Source organism: Blennius ocellaris (genome assembly GCF_963422515.1).
Source record: "Blennius ocellaris genome assembly, chromosome: 8".
Lineage (NCBI taxonomy): Eukaryota > Metazoa > Chordata > Actinopteri > Blenniiformes > Blenniidae > Blennius > Blennius ocellaris.
Window position 1 is genome coordinate 29,897,296 of NC_137657.1, and position 16,604 is coordinate 29,913,899.

Below are 16,604 nucleotides of genomic sequence, written 5' to 3' on the forward strand. Positions count from 1 at the left end.
TCAGTAAACTTGCAGACCTCAAATGAAAACACGTGACCAGAGCAGAAACTCACCGACGCTCCTGAAACTGTCAGACAAAGTTCTCCTCAGCGGCCTCATGCCGCCCGGTTCGTCCCGGTTCGTCCCGGGCCCTCCCGGTCCCTCAGGGTCCGTCCCGGTCCCTCCTCCCGGTCCCTCCCGGTCCCTCAGGGTCCCTCCGGGTCCGGGTCTCTGGACGCCCAGTAGAAGTCGAGCCTCTTCAGTCCTTCAGTCTGGAGCCGCAGGAGACCGAGGATCCTTCCCTCCGTGGCGGGGCGGAGAACCGAGCTCTTTTTGTTCTCCCCCCCAATTCCACCCTCTCCCCCCCCGGCCAACACCCTCCCTCCCCCGGCACCCACAGCCTCGCCCCCCCCCCCCCCCCCCCCCATCAGAGACGTCAGTTTGGGGGGTTTCTCTCCGCTTTCCCTCCTGGCCCCGCCCCTGCTGCGGTTCTATTGGAGGAGGAGGCCGTCCGTCCCGCAGCCCCGCCCCTTCTGCGGTTCTATTGGAGGAGGAGGCCGTCCGTCCCGCAGCCCCGCCCCTGCTGCGGTTCTATTGGAGGAGGAGGCCGTCCGTCCCGCAGCCCCGCCCCTTCTGCGGTTCTATTGGAGGAGGAGGCCGTCCGTCCCGCAGCCCCGCCCCTGCTGCGGTTCTATTGGAGGAGGAGGCCGTCCGTCACGCAGCCCCGCCCCTGCTGCCTATGTGTTCACGTTTCAGAACCGGTTTGTGGTTAAATCGTCTCATCGAGGAAAAAACGACACAATCGTTCCTAACTGAATTATTCTGAAATATTGATTATAGCTTAATGTATAAATGTTACACTGCCACGCCCTCTGAGCTGTCAGTGACGTCACTGTTGACCGTGTATAAAACTACTTTGATGTTATTCATGCAACACTTAATATAACATATATATATATATATATATATATATAAATACACAATAGAAACAAAGCTGCAATGAAGTTCCATGCAAAAGCTTTTAGTGCAGAATTTCCACACAAGAACATTTTTAACAGTCCAGACACTCAAAACAATATTTTTAAATTGTGTAATAAAGATTAAAGGTAAAGAAATCAGTAACACCAAGTCTTGTTTTCCTGCAAATTTGAGAGAAAAACGTTTCCACAAGAATATTTTGATAGAAAAGTCCAAAACAGACAAACTGTTAGAAAAACATTAAACTCCAATGAATCAGAGAAGAAAATGTGTCTGTTGATAAAAAGAGCTCAATCCTGAGGACGAGTCCTGAACTGTCCTCAGGTCAGACCTACAGGAGTTACTCTATGTTCAGCTGGAGACAAGAGGACGTCCTGCAGAGACACAAACCACGAGACACTTTAAGAGACAAAATCACACATTTATTCTTCCATCAAGACTTTTTCAACTCATCAAGTACAAAAATCAAAGTAGAACAGGAAGATGAAGATTTAAAAAGAAGCTTCATCCTCCTCACTGAGGACACAGAGGACGTCCTGAGAGACAAGAGGACATCCTGCAGAGACACAGAGGACGTCCTGCAGAGATAAGAGGACGTCCTGGAGACATGGACAATGTCTTGCAGAGACTTGAGTGAAGTAATTGATCTCAGTGGCTCGAAACTACTCGTAGTTTGTGAAGAACATTTTCACTGCAAGATGAGAGAAGATGAGAGGATGAGAGGATGAGAGAAGATGAGAGGATGAGAGAAGATGAGAGGATGAGAGAAGATGAGAGGAGATGAGAGGATGAGAGGAGATGAGACGTTTTGACCTCGAAGACGTCGTCCAACAAACTTCAGTCGTTTTCAAACTTGCTGTACGGATGGTCAGTGTCTCCCAGTAGCCCTGCAGAGACAGAGAGGACCATACCATACCATACTGTACTACACCGTACCACACAGTACAGTACCACACCTTACTGTACAGTACCATAACGCACCACAACGTACAGTACCGTACCACAACGTACAGTACGTACAATACCATACTGTACAGTACCGTACCACAACATACAGTACCGTACAATACCATACCGTACAGTACCATACCATACCACACACGTACCATACCGTACAGTACCATACCGTACCACACACGTACCATACTTCTTGCGGATCTCATCATGTCGAGCTTTTCGTTCCACTTTCCTGAAAGAGAGGAAGAAGAAGAAGTGAAGATTCTTGTGGGTTCAGGTCAGTGACTCTGGTTTTGGTTCTGGTCTGGTTCTGATCTGGTCCTGGTCTGGTTCTAGTCTGGTTCTAGTCTGGTTCTGATCTTGTTCTGATCTGGTTCTGGTCTGGTTCTGGTCTGGTTCTAGTCTGGTTCTAGTCTGGTTCTGATCTGGTTCTGGTCTGGTTCTGATCTGGTTCTGATCTGGTTCTGATCTGGTTCTGATCTGGTTCTGGTCTGGTTCTAGTCTGGTTTTGGTCTGGTTCCCTCACAAAGCACAAAAACACTGGTGTGTTTAGTACTTGTTTTATTTTGAAAGTAACTTCCTGTCTGTCTGGACCTTGTCTGTGAGGAAGTTCTGTTTACATGTTAAAGAAGAGGTGGAGATCAAAGAAGAAGAGGTGGAGATCAAAGAAGAAGAGGTGGAGATCAAAGAAGAAGAGGTGGAGGTTAAAGAAGAAGAGGTGGAGGTTAAAGTAACGTTACATCTCAGACGTGGGATTAACGTGTTGACATGAACACTAACCATTAACCAGTAATCTAACTTAGTTACTATTCACACACACACACACACACACACACACACACACACACACACACACACACACACACACACACACACACACACACACACACACACACACACACACACACACACACACACACACACACACACACACACACACACACACACACCTCTCCTCAGCACGCTGTCTGATCTCCTCCCTCCTCCTGGTGAAACTCTCGTCTCCATGACGACTGCAAAACATAAACAAAATCACTTTTCACATCATTTTAGAAAACAAACAACAGGTGAGAACACAGGATGGAGGGTGGAGGGGGAGGGTGGTGTAACGGGGGGGGTGTAACGTTGAGCCTCCAGTCATAAAACATTTGGCCTGAAGCCAAACTTGTCGTCTGTTACACCGTCTATCCACGATTCCTCCACCCACTGTCTGTAAACATGAGACGAGTCCTCCACCCTGTCTGTAAACATGAGACGATTCCTCCACCCTGTCTGTAAACATGAGACTGTTACTCCACCCACTGTCTGTAAACATGAGACGGTTCCTCCACCCTGTCTGTAAACATGAGACGGTTCCTCCACCCACTGTCTGTAAACATTAGACGAGTCCTCCACTCTGTCTGTAAACATGAGATGGTTCCTCCACCCTGTCTGTAAACATGAGACGGTTACTCCACCCACTGTCTGTAAACATGAGACGGTTCCTCCACCCACTGTCTGTAAACATGAGACGGTTCCTCCACCCACTGTCTGTAAACATGAGACGAGTCCTCTACCCTGTCTGTAATCATGAGACGGTTCCTCCACCCTGTCTGTAAACATGAGATGGTTCCTCCACCCTGTCTGTAAACATGAGACGATTCCTCCACCCTGTCTGTAAACATGAGACGGCTACTCCACCCACTGTCTGTAAACATGAGATGGTTCCTCCACCCACTGTCTGTAAACATGAGACGAGTCCTCCACCCTGTCTGTAAACATGAGACGGTTCCTCCACCCACTGATTCCTCCACCCAGCATGGTGACGAGACTCGTCTTCTCAGAGGACAAAGGGACAGTTGGACTCACGGAGACGAACTCGTCTTCCTGCAGCAGCAGCAACAACAGACCACGACACTGACGAGGACGGAGACACAGACGACGGCCAGGAGGACGAGGACGACCTGCAGGGACACTGACACACACACACACACACACACACACATACACACACACACACACACACACACACACACACACACACACACACACACACACACACACACACACACACACACACACACACACACACACACACACACACACACACACACACACACACACACACACACAAAGATCAAAGACCTGAACGGTTAAATCTGAAAAACACAAAGAACTCAGAACTTTACGTTTCTTGATATTTTTAGATTTAAAGAAAAAACGATCTCATTTAAAGTCAAACTGATTCTTTGTTTTGTATCTTTTTAGTCTTTTAATCCATCAAGTTTCCTTTAAATCTATAAAGATTTAATACTTTCATCTATGAATATTGTCTGTCTGACCCAAATGAACATATTATAATATAATAACATTGATTAATATGAGCATATTATAATAACATTGATTAATATGAGCATATTATAATAACATTGATTAATATGAATATATTCTAGGGGGGGTCGGGGGTCACTCACTCCAGCAGACCCCCCAGCGGGCCTCAAACAGGGGGCAGAGCGTCGCCGGGGGCAACAGCCAGCGAACCGGGTAGCTGGAGCAGTTACTGGAGGTAACACACCACAGACACTGGGGGGGGGGGGGGGGGACTGGTTACTGGTTACTGGTTAACAAACACTTCCTGTTTGTTCAATTATGTTTTTACAGTTTTAGCTCAAAGAAGTAATGAGCTGCCAGTGAGGAGGAGGTGAGATGAGGAGGAGAGGAGAGGAGGAGGAGAGGTGGAGATGAGGAGAGGTGGAGATGAGGAAGAGGAGGAGAGGAGGTGATGAGGAGGAGAGGAGAGGAGGAGAGGAGGAAGAGGAGGAGAGGAGGTGATGAGGAGGAGAGGAGAGGAGGAAGAGGAGGAGAGGAGGTGATGAGGAGGAGAGGAGAGGAGGGAGAGGAGGTGATGAGGAGGAGAGGAGAGGAGGAGAGGAGGAAGAGGAGGAGATGAGGAGGAGAGGAGAGGAGGAGAGGAGGGAGAGGAGGAGAGGAGAGGAGGAAGAGGAGGGAGAGGAGGAGAGGAGAGGAGGAAGAGGAGGTGATGAGGAGGAGAGGAGGAAGAGGAGGAGAGGAGAGGAGGAGAGGAGAGGAGGAGAGGAGGAAGAGGAGGAGAGGAGGTGATGAGGAGGAGAGGAGAGGAGGAGAGGAGGTGATGAGGAGGAGGAGAGGAGAGGAGATGAGGAGGTGATGAGGAGGAGAGGAGGAAGAGGAGGAGAGGAGAGGAGGAGAGGAGGAGAGGAGGTGATGAGGAGGAGAGGAGAGGAGGAGAGGAGGAAGAGGAGGAGATGAGGAAGAGAGGAGGAGGAGGAGGAAGAGGAGGAGAGGAGGAGGAGCTCACCTGAGCGCGGGTCACACAGGTGTCACAGGTGTTGAAGGCAGAACAGACTGAAACACACGTCGTGTCAGTTGTTGACCGTGAGGCTCACAAGTTGTTAACTAACGGTTAACCGGTTAACAGGTTAACTCACGGTCAGAAGGTGGAGCAGACGACTGGCTGAGCGCGAGGCTCACCAGGCTCGCGCTCAGCAGCGCGCTGCGGAGGCCCGCCGACATCCTGCCGCCGGAAGTGGAGGGAAGAAGAAAAGAAAGAAAGAAAGAAAGAAAGAAAGAAAGAAAAGAGCGTCAAAGTGTCTGAAACTCGCTGGACGTCCCGCAAAACACCTCGACGTCACTGCGACACCTTCCTGACGTCTACATCCGGGTTCCACGTCTCACCAGGTGGGGGCGCTGTGAGGAGAGAGAGAGAGAGAGAGAGGGGGGGAGAGAGAGAGAGAGAGAGAGAGAGGGAGAGAGAGAGAGAGGGAGAGAGAGAGAGAGAGAGAGGGGGGGAGAGAGAGAGAGAGAGAGAGAGAGAGGGAGAGAGAGGGAGAGAGAGGGGGGAGAGAGAGGGGAGAGAAAGAGGGAAGGAGATGAAATACAGACACACAGTGACCTCTGCTGGATGTTTCTATGTACTGCAGCCTGAGATAAAGCCAGACTTTATCCTGCACGTGTGTAACGGAGAGTCGATGTAACGTGTGTAACGGTGAGTCGATGTAACGGTGAGTCGATGTAACGGTGAGTCGATGTAACGTGTGTAACGGCGAGTCGATGTAACGTGTGTAACGGCGAGTCGATGTAACGTGTGTAACGTGTTCCCCTGAGCTCCTGGGACTTGTGGCAGACGTGCAGCAGCTCCTCCTGACCTGCCGCCTCCACCTGTCCACCTGTCCACACTAGACACACGGACAACAGCGCATCCCACAATGCCTTGCGCCGGTGTCCCTTAAAGCGACAGTACCAACAGTATTCACACGTTACAATCCCCCCCCCCCCCCCCCCGGGGCGCCAGGGGGCGCTGCAGCGGCAGCAGCAGCAGCAGCAGGAGACAAACAGGAAGCAGCACACTCCGGCAGCACGTGTGAGCAGCGAGCACCATCAGGTCCAGACTCCTTCTTCTCCTCGTTTATCTTCTCTAGACCCAGACCCGGACCCAGACCCGGACCCGGAGCTCCAGACCCGCCATGAGGCCAGGTAACCAGAACCAGAACCAGAACCGCGTCCAGGACGCCAGAGAACCGCTTTAATCAGTGTTTGTTCAGTGTGGCGCTGATGGGGGTCCATGTGGGGGGACGGAGGCTCCAGGAACTCTAGAAAGTCCACAGAGTCTTCAAGTCCAGCTTGTTTCTCTGAACGACTCTTTGTTTGTACAGAAGTTTGGTTTCATCTCGTGTTTGAAGATTTAACAAGAAAAACTCTGAACACAACTCGGGTCGTCTAGAAACACGGAATTCCGTTTTTCACCACAGAACCGCCGTTTAAGTCTTCAGTCTTTCCTACAATCAGAACAAACTCAGATATTTAGGTGAAATGTTCAGTTCTTATCGGACGAAACTTTTAAAGTAAATGTTTCATCACAATAAACCGGCTCATTATTGACCTCGATCATCCGTGGAACTCAAATCTCTGCTTCACGACGGTGTGGGACATTAAGACGCTCGTCCTCGTGAAGACGGAATCAAATCGAATTATTCAATAGAAACACGTGACGGAACCCATTGATTAGTTATTGAGGAGCTGCGAGTTCAAACTGAGCTCAAACTTTTCAGGATGTGAAGGGGCGGGGCTTCTCCTCTATCAGGAATTATAAGGGGCGGGGCTTCTCCTCCATCAGGATGTAAGGGGGCGGGGCTTCTCCTCCATCAGGATGTGAAGGGGCGGGGCTTCTCCTCCATCAGGATGTGAAGGGTTAAAGATGGTGGCCGTCTTCCTGTTGAAGGTTTCAGTCCCCGTGGCGACCGAGGAGGACGAGGAAGAGGAGGCTTTGGAGGACGAGGAAGAGGCGGCTTTGGAGACCGAGGCGGCTTTGGAGACCGAGGAAGAGGAGGGTTCAGAGGAGGAAGAGGTGAGTGGCGCCCCATTCAGGAAGTCAACCGGCGGGACACTTTTACCTGGACGGTCTGTGTTGAGCTTTAAAGCGGACGTGTGTACAGTAGGACCTCTGAGGGGGACATCCTGTACTGGGGGGACATCCTGAACCAAGGGGACTGTCTGCACCGGGGGGGGCAATCTGTACTGGGGGACACCCTGTACTGGGGGACACCCTGTACTGGGGGACATCCTGCACCAGGGGGACATCCTGCACCAGGGGGACATCCTGAACCAAGGGGACTGTCTGCACCGGGGGGGACACCCCGTACTGGGGGGACATCCTGAACCAAGGGGACTGTCTGCACTGGGGGGGCAATCTGTACCGGGGGACAATTTGTCCTCGTGACTTGTCCCTCTGAAGAGGGACACGTGTCCTTGGATTGTAGGGCGTCCCTACATCACAGGGTTTCATGTGTAGTGCAGAGTCAAGTCATTAAGAGGCCAGAACCAGGTGAGGGACGGTGGACATGTCCTCACCACAGCTTGTCTCTCAGGCGGCTTCAGGTCCCCTGAAGGAGGCTTCCGGGGACGAGGAGGAGGAAGAGGAGCCCCGCGAGGAAGAGGAGGCCGGGGGGGCTTCGGAGCCGGGAGGAAGGTGGTGATCGAGCCGCACAGACATGAAGGTGAGGACCAGGAGACGCACCTCCACCCTGCTGGGTGGAGGAGGGAGAGGCAGCCTCTCCACCCTCCTCCACCCTGCAGGTCAGAGGTTATGAACAGCCTGGAGCTGTTAACCCGGGTTGGAGCACAGATCTGACAAACTATACTGTTCAATATTTAGTACAGATATTATTATTATGAGTATTATTAGTATTATCGTTATTATTATTAGTATTATCATCATTATTAGTATTATCATCATTATTATCATTATTATTATTACATTATTATTTTTATCATCATTATTATTATCATTTTTATTACATTATTTTTATCATTATTATTATTATTATTATTATGAATAGAATATAAATATAAATCATTACTTTGTTTAATTATCTTTATTTGTAAATAAAAAAAAGTGAGCTGAACCAAAATGCCTACAAGGTTTAGAACAAAGTGAGACGACCTGCAGCTTCATGTTCTAGTTCTTCTTCTGAATGAGGTTCTGGATTTATTGTGTGAAAAATACTGAGATGAGGTTTAATGTTCTTTAGTTTAATGATTTAAAATGTTTAAGTCGAAGAAAATCTGTTAAAACTGCAGTTTAGTAAAATCTGTAGAAACTGAACGGTTGACAGTGGCGTTCTGCGCTAGAACGCTGCTCTTTGATCAGTGTTCTGCGCTAGAACGCTGCTCTTTGATCAGTGTTCTGCGCTAGAACGCTGCTCTTTGATCAGTGTTCTGCGCTAGAACGCTGCTCTTTGATCAGTGTTCTGCGCTAGAACGCTGCTCTTTGATCAGTGTTCTGCGCTAGAACGCTGCTCTTTGATCAGTGTTCTGCGCTAGAACGCTGCTCTTTGATCAGTGTTCTGCGCTAGAACGCTGCTCTTTGATCAGTGTTCTGCGCTAGAACGCTGCTCTTTGATCAGTGTTCTGCGCTAGAACGCTGCTCTTTGATCAGTGTTCTGCGCTAGAACGCTGCTCTTTGATCAGTGTTCTGCGCTAGAACGCTGCTCTTTGATCAGTGTTCTGCGCTAGAACGCTGCTCTGGGATCAAAGCGTTCTGCACCATGAAGGGAGTCCTGACCATGGAGGCGGTTGATTGGCCGTCGGCTGCAGGAGGTCAAGGACCAGCAGGAGAAATGATCGTTCCTCCAGGATGAACCAACATGAAATGTTCTCCGTGTTCCAGGAGTGTTCATCTGCAGAGGGAAGGAAGACGCTCTGGTCACCAAGAACATGGTGGTGGGCGAGTCGGTGTACGGAGAGAAGAGGCTCAGTGTGGAGGTAGGGGGTCTAGGGGGTCCAACCAGACCAGAGGGGGGGTGTGTGGAACCTCTCGGTTCTCACTGAAGTCCATGTCCAGGAGCTGCTGACACCACGTCTTCTGTCCGTCTTCTTCAGGAAGGAGAGACGAAGATCGAGTACCGAGCCTGGAACCCGTTCCGCTCCAAACTGGCGGCGGCCATCTTGGGAGGCGTGGACCAGATCCACATCAAGCCCGGTGCCAAGGTCATGTACCTGGGGGCGGCGTCGGGGACCACCGTGTCCCACGTGTCCGACATCGTTGGTCCAGTAAGTCTTGGAGACGTCTGTCTGTCTGTCTGTCTGTCTGTCTGTCTGTCTGTCTGTCTGTCTGTCTTCATGCAGTGTGTGTGTGCAGGAGGGTCTGGTCTACGCGGTGGAGTTCTCCCACCGGTCTGGACGGGATCTCCTCAACGTGGCTAAGAAACGCACCAACATCATCCCCATCATCGAAGACGCCCGTCACCCTCACAAGTACCGCATGTTGGTCGGTACGTACTGCTAGCAAACATGCTAGCAACACGCTGGTCTGTGGCCGCCACGCTGAAGAACCACTGACCTGAGTTCAGCCGTGATGCTAAATCCTGTCAAACATCCAATAGACTCTTCAAAGAGAAACTTGTTTATCTTCAGAGATGCGACTTTCTGATGCTTTAATTAGTTTAAATCACATTAAACCTTCAGGTTCTGTATTAGAACAATAGCCGGGTCTCGGGCCTCTAATGATTGATTAATGATTAGTTGATCATTAGTTAAGGATTAGTTAAGGATTAGTGGGTTCGGGTCCACACAGCGGCAGAACGTGGATCACATGAAGTTACAGCGCCGTCCCTCAGAACCTCCTCAGTCGGACTCGGAGCAGCAGAACGTCATGTGATCACGGCTGCAGCTGCGACCTTTGACCTCTTTACTTTCGCTGTTGGATGCTAGCAGTAGATGCTAACAAATGCTTACTAAAGCTCCTTTCGCTAAACTGGGCGTCTCAAGATGGCCGCAGCCAAATTCTCCTCTTCCTCTTCCTCTTCCTCTTCCTCCTCTTCCTCCTCTTCCTCCTCCTCCTCCAAACAACTGAATTAGGACACTTTAGCTAAATTGCATCACATGTTGCTGCTCGCCATGTTTCCTCGGGACACTTCATGTCGTGGCTCAAAGGTCACGAAGTTTCCTGTCGTCATGGTGACGGAGCTTCTCAGGTTCTACCTGGTTTGTGTCTACAGGGATGGTCGACGTGATCTTTGCTGACGTTGCTCAGCCGGACCAAACGAGGATCGTTGCTCTGAACGCTCACAACTTCCTGAAGAACGGAGGTCACTTCGTCATCTCCATCAAGGTGGGCTGCTTCTGTCGGTTCCGTCGGTTCTGTCTGTTCTAGGTGTTCTGAGTCTGTTCTGGGTGTTCTGGGTGTCCCCTGCTGGGCTGAAGGACCACAGCTGGGTCCAGTCCTGGTCTAGTACACGGAGGTCTGTGTGGCTGCAGGACTAAATATTCCAGATGTTCATCGGTTGAGGTCGAACACCAATAAAGTTTTATTGAACAGCAGCTGGTCACCAAACTGGTGAACTGATAATATTGTTAATAAACGTCTGGTTCAGGTGGTGCAGCTCTTTGATTCACTTTGATCTGAATGTTTCTGGGATCAAAGTGAATTTCTTCCATGAACAAAGAGACGATAATACGCTGTGATACACATGTAGGGTATATTTCACCAGTATTCCCTCCAGGTCCAGCAGGTCCTGGTCAGCCAACCTGGCAACCCGCTGTTCAGCTGCACAATTACTTCTGTGGTCAAAATTCAGCTTTGCAAAGTAAAGCTAATGACTTTTACTTTGTCAATCAGTCGTCAGGGAACTTCTAAAGTGAAACTTTGTCTTCATACGATCCCGCTGGTCTTCTGCTGGTCTGGAGTCCCCGGTACTCCGGGTAGAGAGGAAAACCAGGAGTAAACAACTTTACTCATTTTACTGTAGTTTATTACAGCCTCATAAAATCAACAACAACAACGCTAAAGCAAACAGCTCTGGTATCAGAACAAGGTCAGGATCTGCAGGGATTTAGATTTAGATCCTGTAACTGACTGTGGTCCTGGTCCTGTAACTGACTGTGGTCCTGGTCCTGACTGTGTGAATGTGGTCCTGGTCCTGCAGGCGAACTGCATCGACTCCACCGCGGCGCCAGAGGCCGTTTTCGCCTCGGAGGTGAAGAAGATGAGCACGGAGAACATGAAGCCTCAGGAGCAGCTGACCCTGGAGCCCTACGAGAGGGACCACGCCGTGGTGGTGGGCGTGTACAGGTAGGGGGGGGGGCGACCTGCAGCTTCAGATCTGGTCCTCTGGGCCCTCGGGACCCTGGTCCTCTGGGCCTGTGGGTCCTCTGGTCCCCTGGTCTCCCTGGTCCCCCGGTCCTCCATGATGTCCGACTGCCTGGTTCTGCAGCTCAGTTCTGTTAAAAGAAGTTCTAAAGGGATCAGAGCTGCATGGGAACCACCTGGAGACCTGGAGACCAGCAGACCTGGAGACCTTGAGACCTGGAGACCTGGAGACCTGAGACCTGAGACCTGATGAGGATCTTCCTCAGAATGAGATTCAACAGATTGAAACTTTCAGTTTATTACAAGTGATTGAAGAAGTTCTGACCCTCTGACCCTCTTCTTCCAGACCTGCTCCCAAACTGAAGAAGTGAAGGCTGGACGTCCTGTGGTCATGTGACCTCGTCATGTGACCTCGTCATGTGACCTCGTCAACATGTTTATTTTAAGTTCTTCTCATTTATCAACCTTCAATGATGCTCCTTTTTTTTTTTCTTCAACATTTTAGAATGTCTGACATGTTTGTTTTTATTTGTCACCAACTGTGTGTCGGGACCCGGGTCCCAGCAGGGTCCAGCAGGGTCCAGCAGGTCCCAGCAGGGCCCAGCAGGGTCCCGGTCTGCCTGGACCAGGACACATGGTCTCCTGTCTGAAGCAGCTTCAGCTCCTCGTCACTCAAACATCAACTTGTTGGTCCAGTTTGACCTGAAACTCGTTTTCCTTCAGTTCTGTACAAACGCTGCTTTTCTTCTGTTTTTACTACGAGACAATAAAGGACTGGAACCTGAAGACTGACCCCGTCTCTGTCTCTGGGCTGGTTCTCACTGAGGACACGGTCTGTCTCTGGTCTGGTTCTCACTGAGGACAGACGGTCTGTCTGGTCTGGTTCTCACTGAGGACAGACGGTCTGTCTGGTCTGGTTCTCACTGAGGACAGACGGTCTGTCTCTGGGCTGGTTCTCACTGAGGACAGACGGTCTGTCTGGTCTGGTTCTCACTGAGGACAGACGGTCTGTCTCTGGTCTGGTTCTCACTGAGGACAGACGGTCTGTCTCTGGTCTGGTTCTCACTGAGGACAGACGGTCTGTCTCTGGTCTGGTTCTCACTGAGGACACGGTCTGTCTCTGGTCTGGTTCTCACTGAGGACAGACGGTCTGTCTCTGGTCTGGTTCTCACTGAGGACAGACGGTCTGTCTCTGGGCTGGTTCTCACTGAGGACAGACGGTCTGTCTGGTCTGGTTCTCACTGAGGACAGACGGTCTGTCTCTGGTCTGGTTCTCACTGAGGACAGACGGTCTGTCTCTGGTCTGGTTCTCACTGAGGACAGACGGTCTGTCTCTGGTCTGGTTCTCACTGAGGACAGACGGTCTGTCTCTGGTCTGGTTCTCACTGAGGACAGACGGTCTGTCTCTGGTCTAGTTCTCACTGAGGACAGACGGTCTGTCTCTGGTCTGGTTCTCACTGAGGACAGACGGTCTGTCTCTGGTCTGGTTCTCACTGAGGACAGACGGTCTGTCTCTGGTCTGGTTCTCACTGAGGACAGACGGTCTGTCTCTGGTCTGGTTCTCACTGAGGACAGACGGTCTGTCTCTGGTCTGGTTCTCACTGAGGACAGACGGACTGTCTCTGGTCTGGTTCTCACTGAGGACAGACGGTCTGTCTCTGGTCTGGTTCTCACTGAGGACAGACGGTCTGTCTCTGGTCTAGTTCTCACTGAGGACAGGGTCTGTCTCTGGTCTAGTTCTCACTGAACAATCCTAATAAACTGGAGCTTCTAAACTTGTTCAGTCCCGTTGAGTCCAGTTTGACAGTGTCCCCCTGTCCCCGCCCCCCCCCCCCCCCCCCCCCCGGCGGCGAACTTCTGCGTGAACTTTAATTCGCGCGGCGACGCGAACGCGTGCGCGTCCGAATGCAGCGAATTTGTTTTGGCGGCCATTTTGTGCGAGAGTCTCCAGCGCGCGCCGGGCCGCCTCGCTGGGTGTCGGGAGTGCGCGCCGCTTGCAGCCCCGCCGCTCGTCCCTCTGCTGCCGTCGGCCCGCGATGAGCACCGGGAGGGGCTGAGCCGCCCGGAGCCGCCTCCAGCCCGCCGAGCAATGTGCCTGCCGCCCCGCGGCTCCTCCTGCGCCTGTCGCTGGGCTCGGTAGCCGGCCTGCCCTCCGTGCGGACCGCGTTACCACCCCCCCACCCCCCCCGCCCCCCCCCCTCCCGGGCCGGGGGGCTGCTAGCTAGCAGGCAGCTAGCCGCTCAGCGCCGTCCTCCGCCGGCCGAAGCGGCCCCGCGGTGGTCGTCGGGCGGGAGCGGTCGATGAAGTTCCCCGCTCGCGGGGCTCCGTTTGCGGTGTTGTTGGGGGAGCCGGCGGGCCGCTGCCCTCCCCCCCCCTCCAGGCACGGCTAGCCGGCCGTCAGGCGTCCCGACAGCCGCCGCCGCGCGCCGGAGCTCCGGGGAATAAGAGGGACTGGACTGCGGCGCCCCGCGCGCCTTTTCGCCCCGCAGCGGCCAGGAGGGACGGCGGACCCCGGGAGGGAGGGAGGGGGGCTCGGTTCGTGTGGGTTCTGGACATGGCTGCTCCGCGGGACCCGGTTCGACTCGCCACCTGAGGTGAGTAGCGGCGGGGGGGGGGGTCGGTCGGTCGGTCGGACGGACGGGGTCCGGCGGGAGGAGGTGGTGCCCGGTGGGGCCCGGGAGGCGAGGCGGTGCTGCCTTGCTCCAGCCGGGGACGCTGGTTCGAGTCCGGCTCTTCCACCGCATCATGTGACTCGATGGACGGACGCTGCGGGGAAGAGACCGGGGCCACCGACACCCTGCAGCCGCTCATCTGCTACCGGGGGCTACCGGGGGCTACCGGGGGCCCGGTGCACCAGCTACCGGGGCCCGCCAGGGTCCACCAGGGTCCCGGTCGGGGCTTGAAGCTCCTGCAGGATTGCTGGTCTCAGTACCAGGAGGTGTGGGGCTGGTCAGAGGGCCTACCGCAGACCCCCCCCCCCCCAACACACATTCATACATGTGCCACTCCTCCTCATCCCTCCATCTCTCCTCATCCCTCCATCTCTCCTCATCCCTCCATCTCTCCTCCTCATCCCTCCATCTCTCCTCATCCCTCCATCTCTTCTCATCATCCCTCCATCTCTCCTCCTCATCCCTCCATCTCTCCTCCTCATCCCTCCATCTCTTCTCATCATCCCTCCATCTCTTCTCATCATCCCTCCATCTCTCCTCCTCATCCCTCCATCTCTCCTCATCCCTCCATCTCTCCTCATCCCTCCATCTCTCCTCATCCCTCCATCTCTCCTCATCATCCCTCCATCTTTAATCAACCCTCCATCTCTTCTCATCATCCCTCCATCTTTAATCAACCCTCCATCTCTCCTCCTCATCCCTCCATCTTTCATCATCCCTCCATCTCTTCTCATCATCCCTCCATCTTTCATCAACCCTCCATCTCTCCTCCTCATCCCTCCATCTCTCCTCATCCCTCCATCTCTTCTCATCATCCCTCCATCTTTCATCATCCCTCCATCTCTTCTCATCATCCCTCCATCTTTCATCAACCCTCCATCTCTCCTCCTCATCCCTCCATCTCTCCTCATCCCTCCATCTCTTCTCATCATCCCTCCATCTTTCATCAACCCTCCATCTCTCCTCCTCATCCCTCCATCTTTCATCAACCCTCCATCTCTCCTCCTCACCCCCCCTCTCTTATTGCTAGCTAACAATGCTACAAGCTGTACAGGAGTTCTAAAACGTTTCAGGATTTTCAAGTGAAACAAAGATGGAGACATGGAGGTTCTAAGATCAGTGGACTAGTTGAGCAGACATGGAGGTTCTAAGATCAGTGGACAGGTTGACGTTCAGACCAGCTGCAGGACGGAGGGACGTGGACCAGGACCCCATGAAGTCTCCTCAGGACCACAGAAGACGTGACGCTACCTGAATGTGTGTGCTTGTCGGGTTCCACCTGGACAGGTTCCACCTGGACAGTCGGGGGTTAAAGATGATAAATGATATTCAGACACTGTGACACAACAAAGAAACACTTTGAAGTGTCAGTTTAAAGGTTATTAAACAATATTCTACCAGTCTGGTCCCAGAGGATGAACCTGCAGTACTCTAAATATTGTTTATATTTATACTGTGTGCATCTTACATACATGTGTATACATGCATTTATATTGTATACATCTTACATACATGTGTATACATGTATTTATATTGTATACATCTTACATACATGTGTATACATGTATTTATATTGTATACATCTTACATACATGTGTATACATGTATTTATATTGTATACATCTTACATAATGTGTATACATGTATTTATATTGTATACATCTTATATATACATGTATTTATATTGTATACACATGTATTGATCCAGTAGGTTCCTTTAAACAACAGAACCTATTTGGTGTTTGGTTCCTTCAGTATCAACTCGTCCTACAATTTGAAATGTTCTTTAGTTTTTTAACCGATTCTTCGGTTAATGGATTATTAAAGTACTTATTTGCAGCCCTGCTTCTAAAGCTCCGGCCAGGAGACCTGGTCCAGGTGAACCAGGTGAGCCAGGAGACCTGGTCCAGGTGAGCCAGGAGACCTGGTCCAGGTGAACCAGGTGAGCCAGGAGACCTGGTCCAGGTGAGCCAGGTGAGCCAGGAGACCTGGTCCAGGTGAACCAGGTGAGCCAGGAGACCTGGTCCAGGTGAGCCAGGAGACCTGGTCCAGGTGAACCAGGTGAGCCAGGAGACCTGGTCCAGGTGAGCCAGGAGATGTGTGTGATTTAGTTTTGTTTTAAATGTTTTGCATGTGGTGGTCATACTGGTCATTTGTCATGTTAATAACAATATATGATGCCAACACGGCTTCAAAGTGCACATTTATACCTGCAGCCAATCAGGGCCTGGTCAGAGGTCACATGTTCATTTTACAGTTGGTGTATTCTACGGTTACTACGCTCTTGTTTTTGTTATCTGTCATTTATTTGTGGTTATTTGATGCAGATATGAAGCTCTGGCTGTTTTCTTGACGTGTCTTATGATTTTGCAGGTTTAGCACTGGTGTCTGGCAACTTGGTGCTTTGGGCTGGT

General features: G+C 51.6%; 3 protein-coding genes across 5 annotated transcripts in view; 1 reads left to right on the forward strand and 2 right to left on the reverse strand.

The window, feature by feature from the left end:
- Window positions 1–312, reverse strand: part of cdk14 (cyclin dependent kinase 14) — a 35,344-nt gene extending 35,032 nt beyond the window's left edge. Inside the window, 1 exon segment of the mRNA XM_080501596.1 lies at window positions 54–312. Within this exon segment, the coding sequence (XP_080357722.1) occupies window positions 54–99 (46 nt within the window). The 5' untranslated portion in view covers window positions 100–312.
- Window positions 313–1,357: 1,045 nt separating this feature from the next.
- On the reverse strand, window positions 1,358–5,495 carry LOC308134009 (pituitary tumor-transforming gene 1 protein-interacting protein). Its single transcript, XM_080501595.1, has 7 exons — window positions 5,361–5,495; window positions 5,231–5,277; window positions 4,368–4,476; window positions 3,763–3,868; window positions 2,865–2,927; window positions 2,100–2,146; window positions 1,358–1,844 (listed from the first exon to the last, which is right to left on the reverse strand). Exons 1-7 carry the CDS (start codon window positions 5,443–5,445, stop codon window positions 1,795–1,797), a joined length of 507 nt encoding a protein of 168 aa, XP_080357721.1. The 5' UTR covers window positions 5,446–5,495; the 3' UTR covers window positions 1,358–1,794.
- fbl (fibrillarin) lies at window positions 5,471–12,304 on the forward strand. Of its 3 annotated transcripts, none has more exons than XM_080501586.1 (10): window positions 5,471–5,610; window positions 6,351–6,405; window positions 7,151–7,276; window positions 7,797–7,925; window positions 9,098–9,192; window positions 9,310–9,480; window positions 9,569–9,701; window positions 10,428–10,540; window positions 11,355–11,500; window positions 11,865–12,304. In XM_080501586.1, the coding sequence occupies exons 2-10, from the start codon at window positions 6,396–6,398 to the stop codon at window positions 11,887–11,889; spliced, it is 948 nt and encodes a 315-aa protein (XP_080357712.1). In that variant the 5' UTR covers window positions 5,471–5,610; window positions 6,351–6,395; the 3' UTR covers window positions 11,890–12,304. The 3 variants fall into 3 exon arrangements, 2 of the variants coding, with proteins under 2 accessions (XP_080357712.1, XP_080357711.1); XR_013936750.1 differs by lacking the exon at window positions 5,471–5,610 and having other exon boundaries at window positions 6,251–6,405; window positions 11,865–12,075; window positions 12,106–12,304; XM_080501585.1 differs by lacking the exon at window positions 5,471–5,610 and having other exon boundaries at window positions 6,251–6,405.
- Window positions 12,305–16,604: the final 4,300 nt, after the last annotated feature.

Coding starts and splice junctions, on each gene's coding strand:
- LOC308134009 (XM_080501595.1), bottom strand. CDS start 5,445: ATGTCGGCGGGCCTCCGCAGCGCGCTGCTGAGCGCGAGCCTGGTGAGC. Junction 2,928..3,762: donor AGGAAGACGAGTTCGTCTCC/GTGAGTCCAACT, acceptor TATGTTTTGCAG/TCGTCATGGAGACGAGAGTT. Junction 1,845..2,099: donor TGAGATCCGCAAGAAGTATG/GTACGTGTGTGG, acceptor CTGTCTCTGCAG/GGCTACTGGGAGACACTGAC.
- fbl (XM_080501586.1), top strand. Junction 7,926..9,097: donor CGAGCCGCACAGACATGAAG/GTGAGGACCAGG, acceptor TCCGTGTTCCAG/GAGTGTTCATCTGCAGAGGG. Junction 9,481..9,568: donor TGTCCGACATCGTTGGTCCA/GTAAGTCTTGGA, acceptor GTGTGTGTGCAG/GAGGGTCTGGTCTACGCGGT.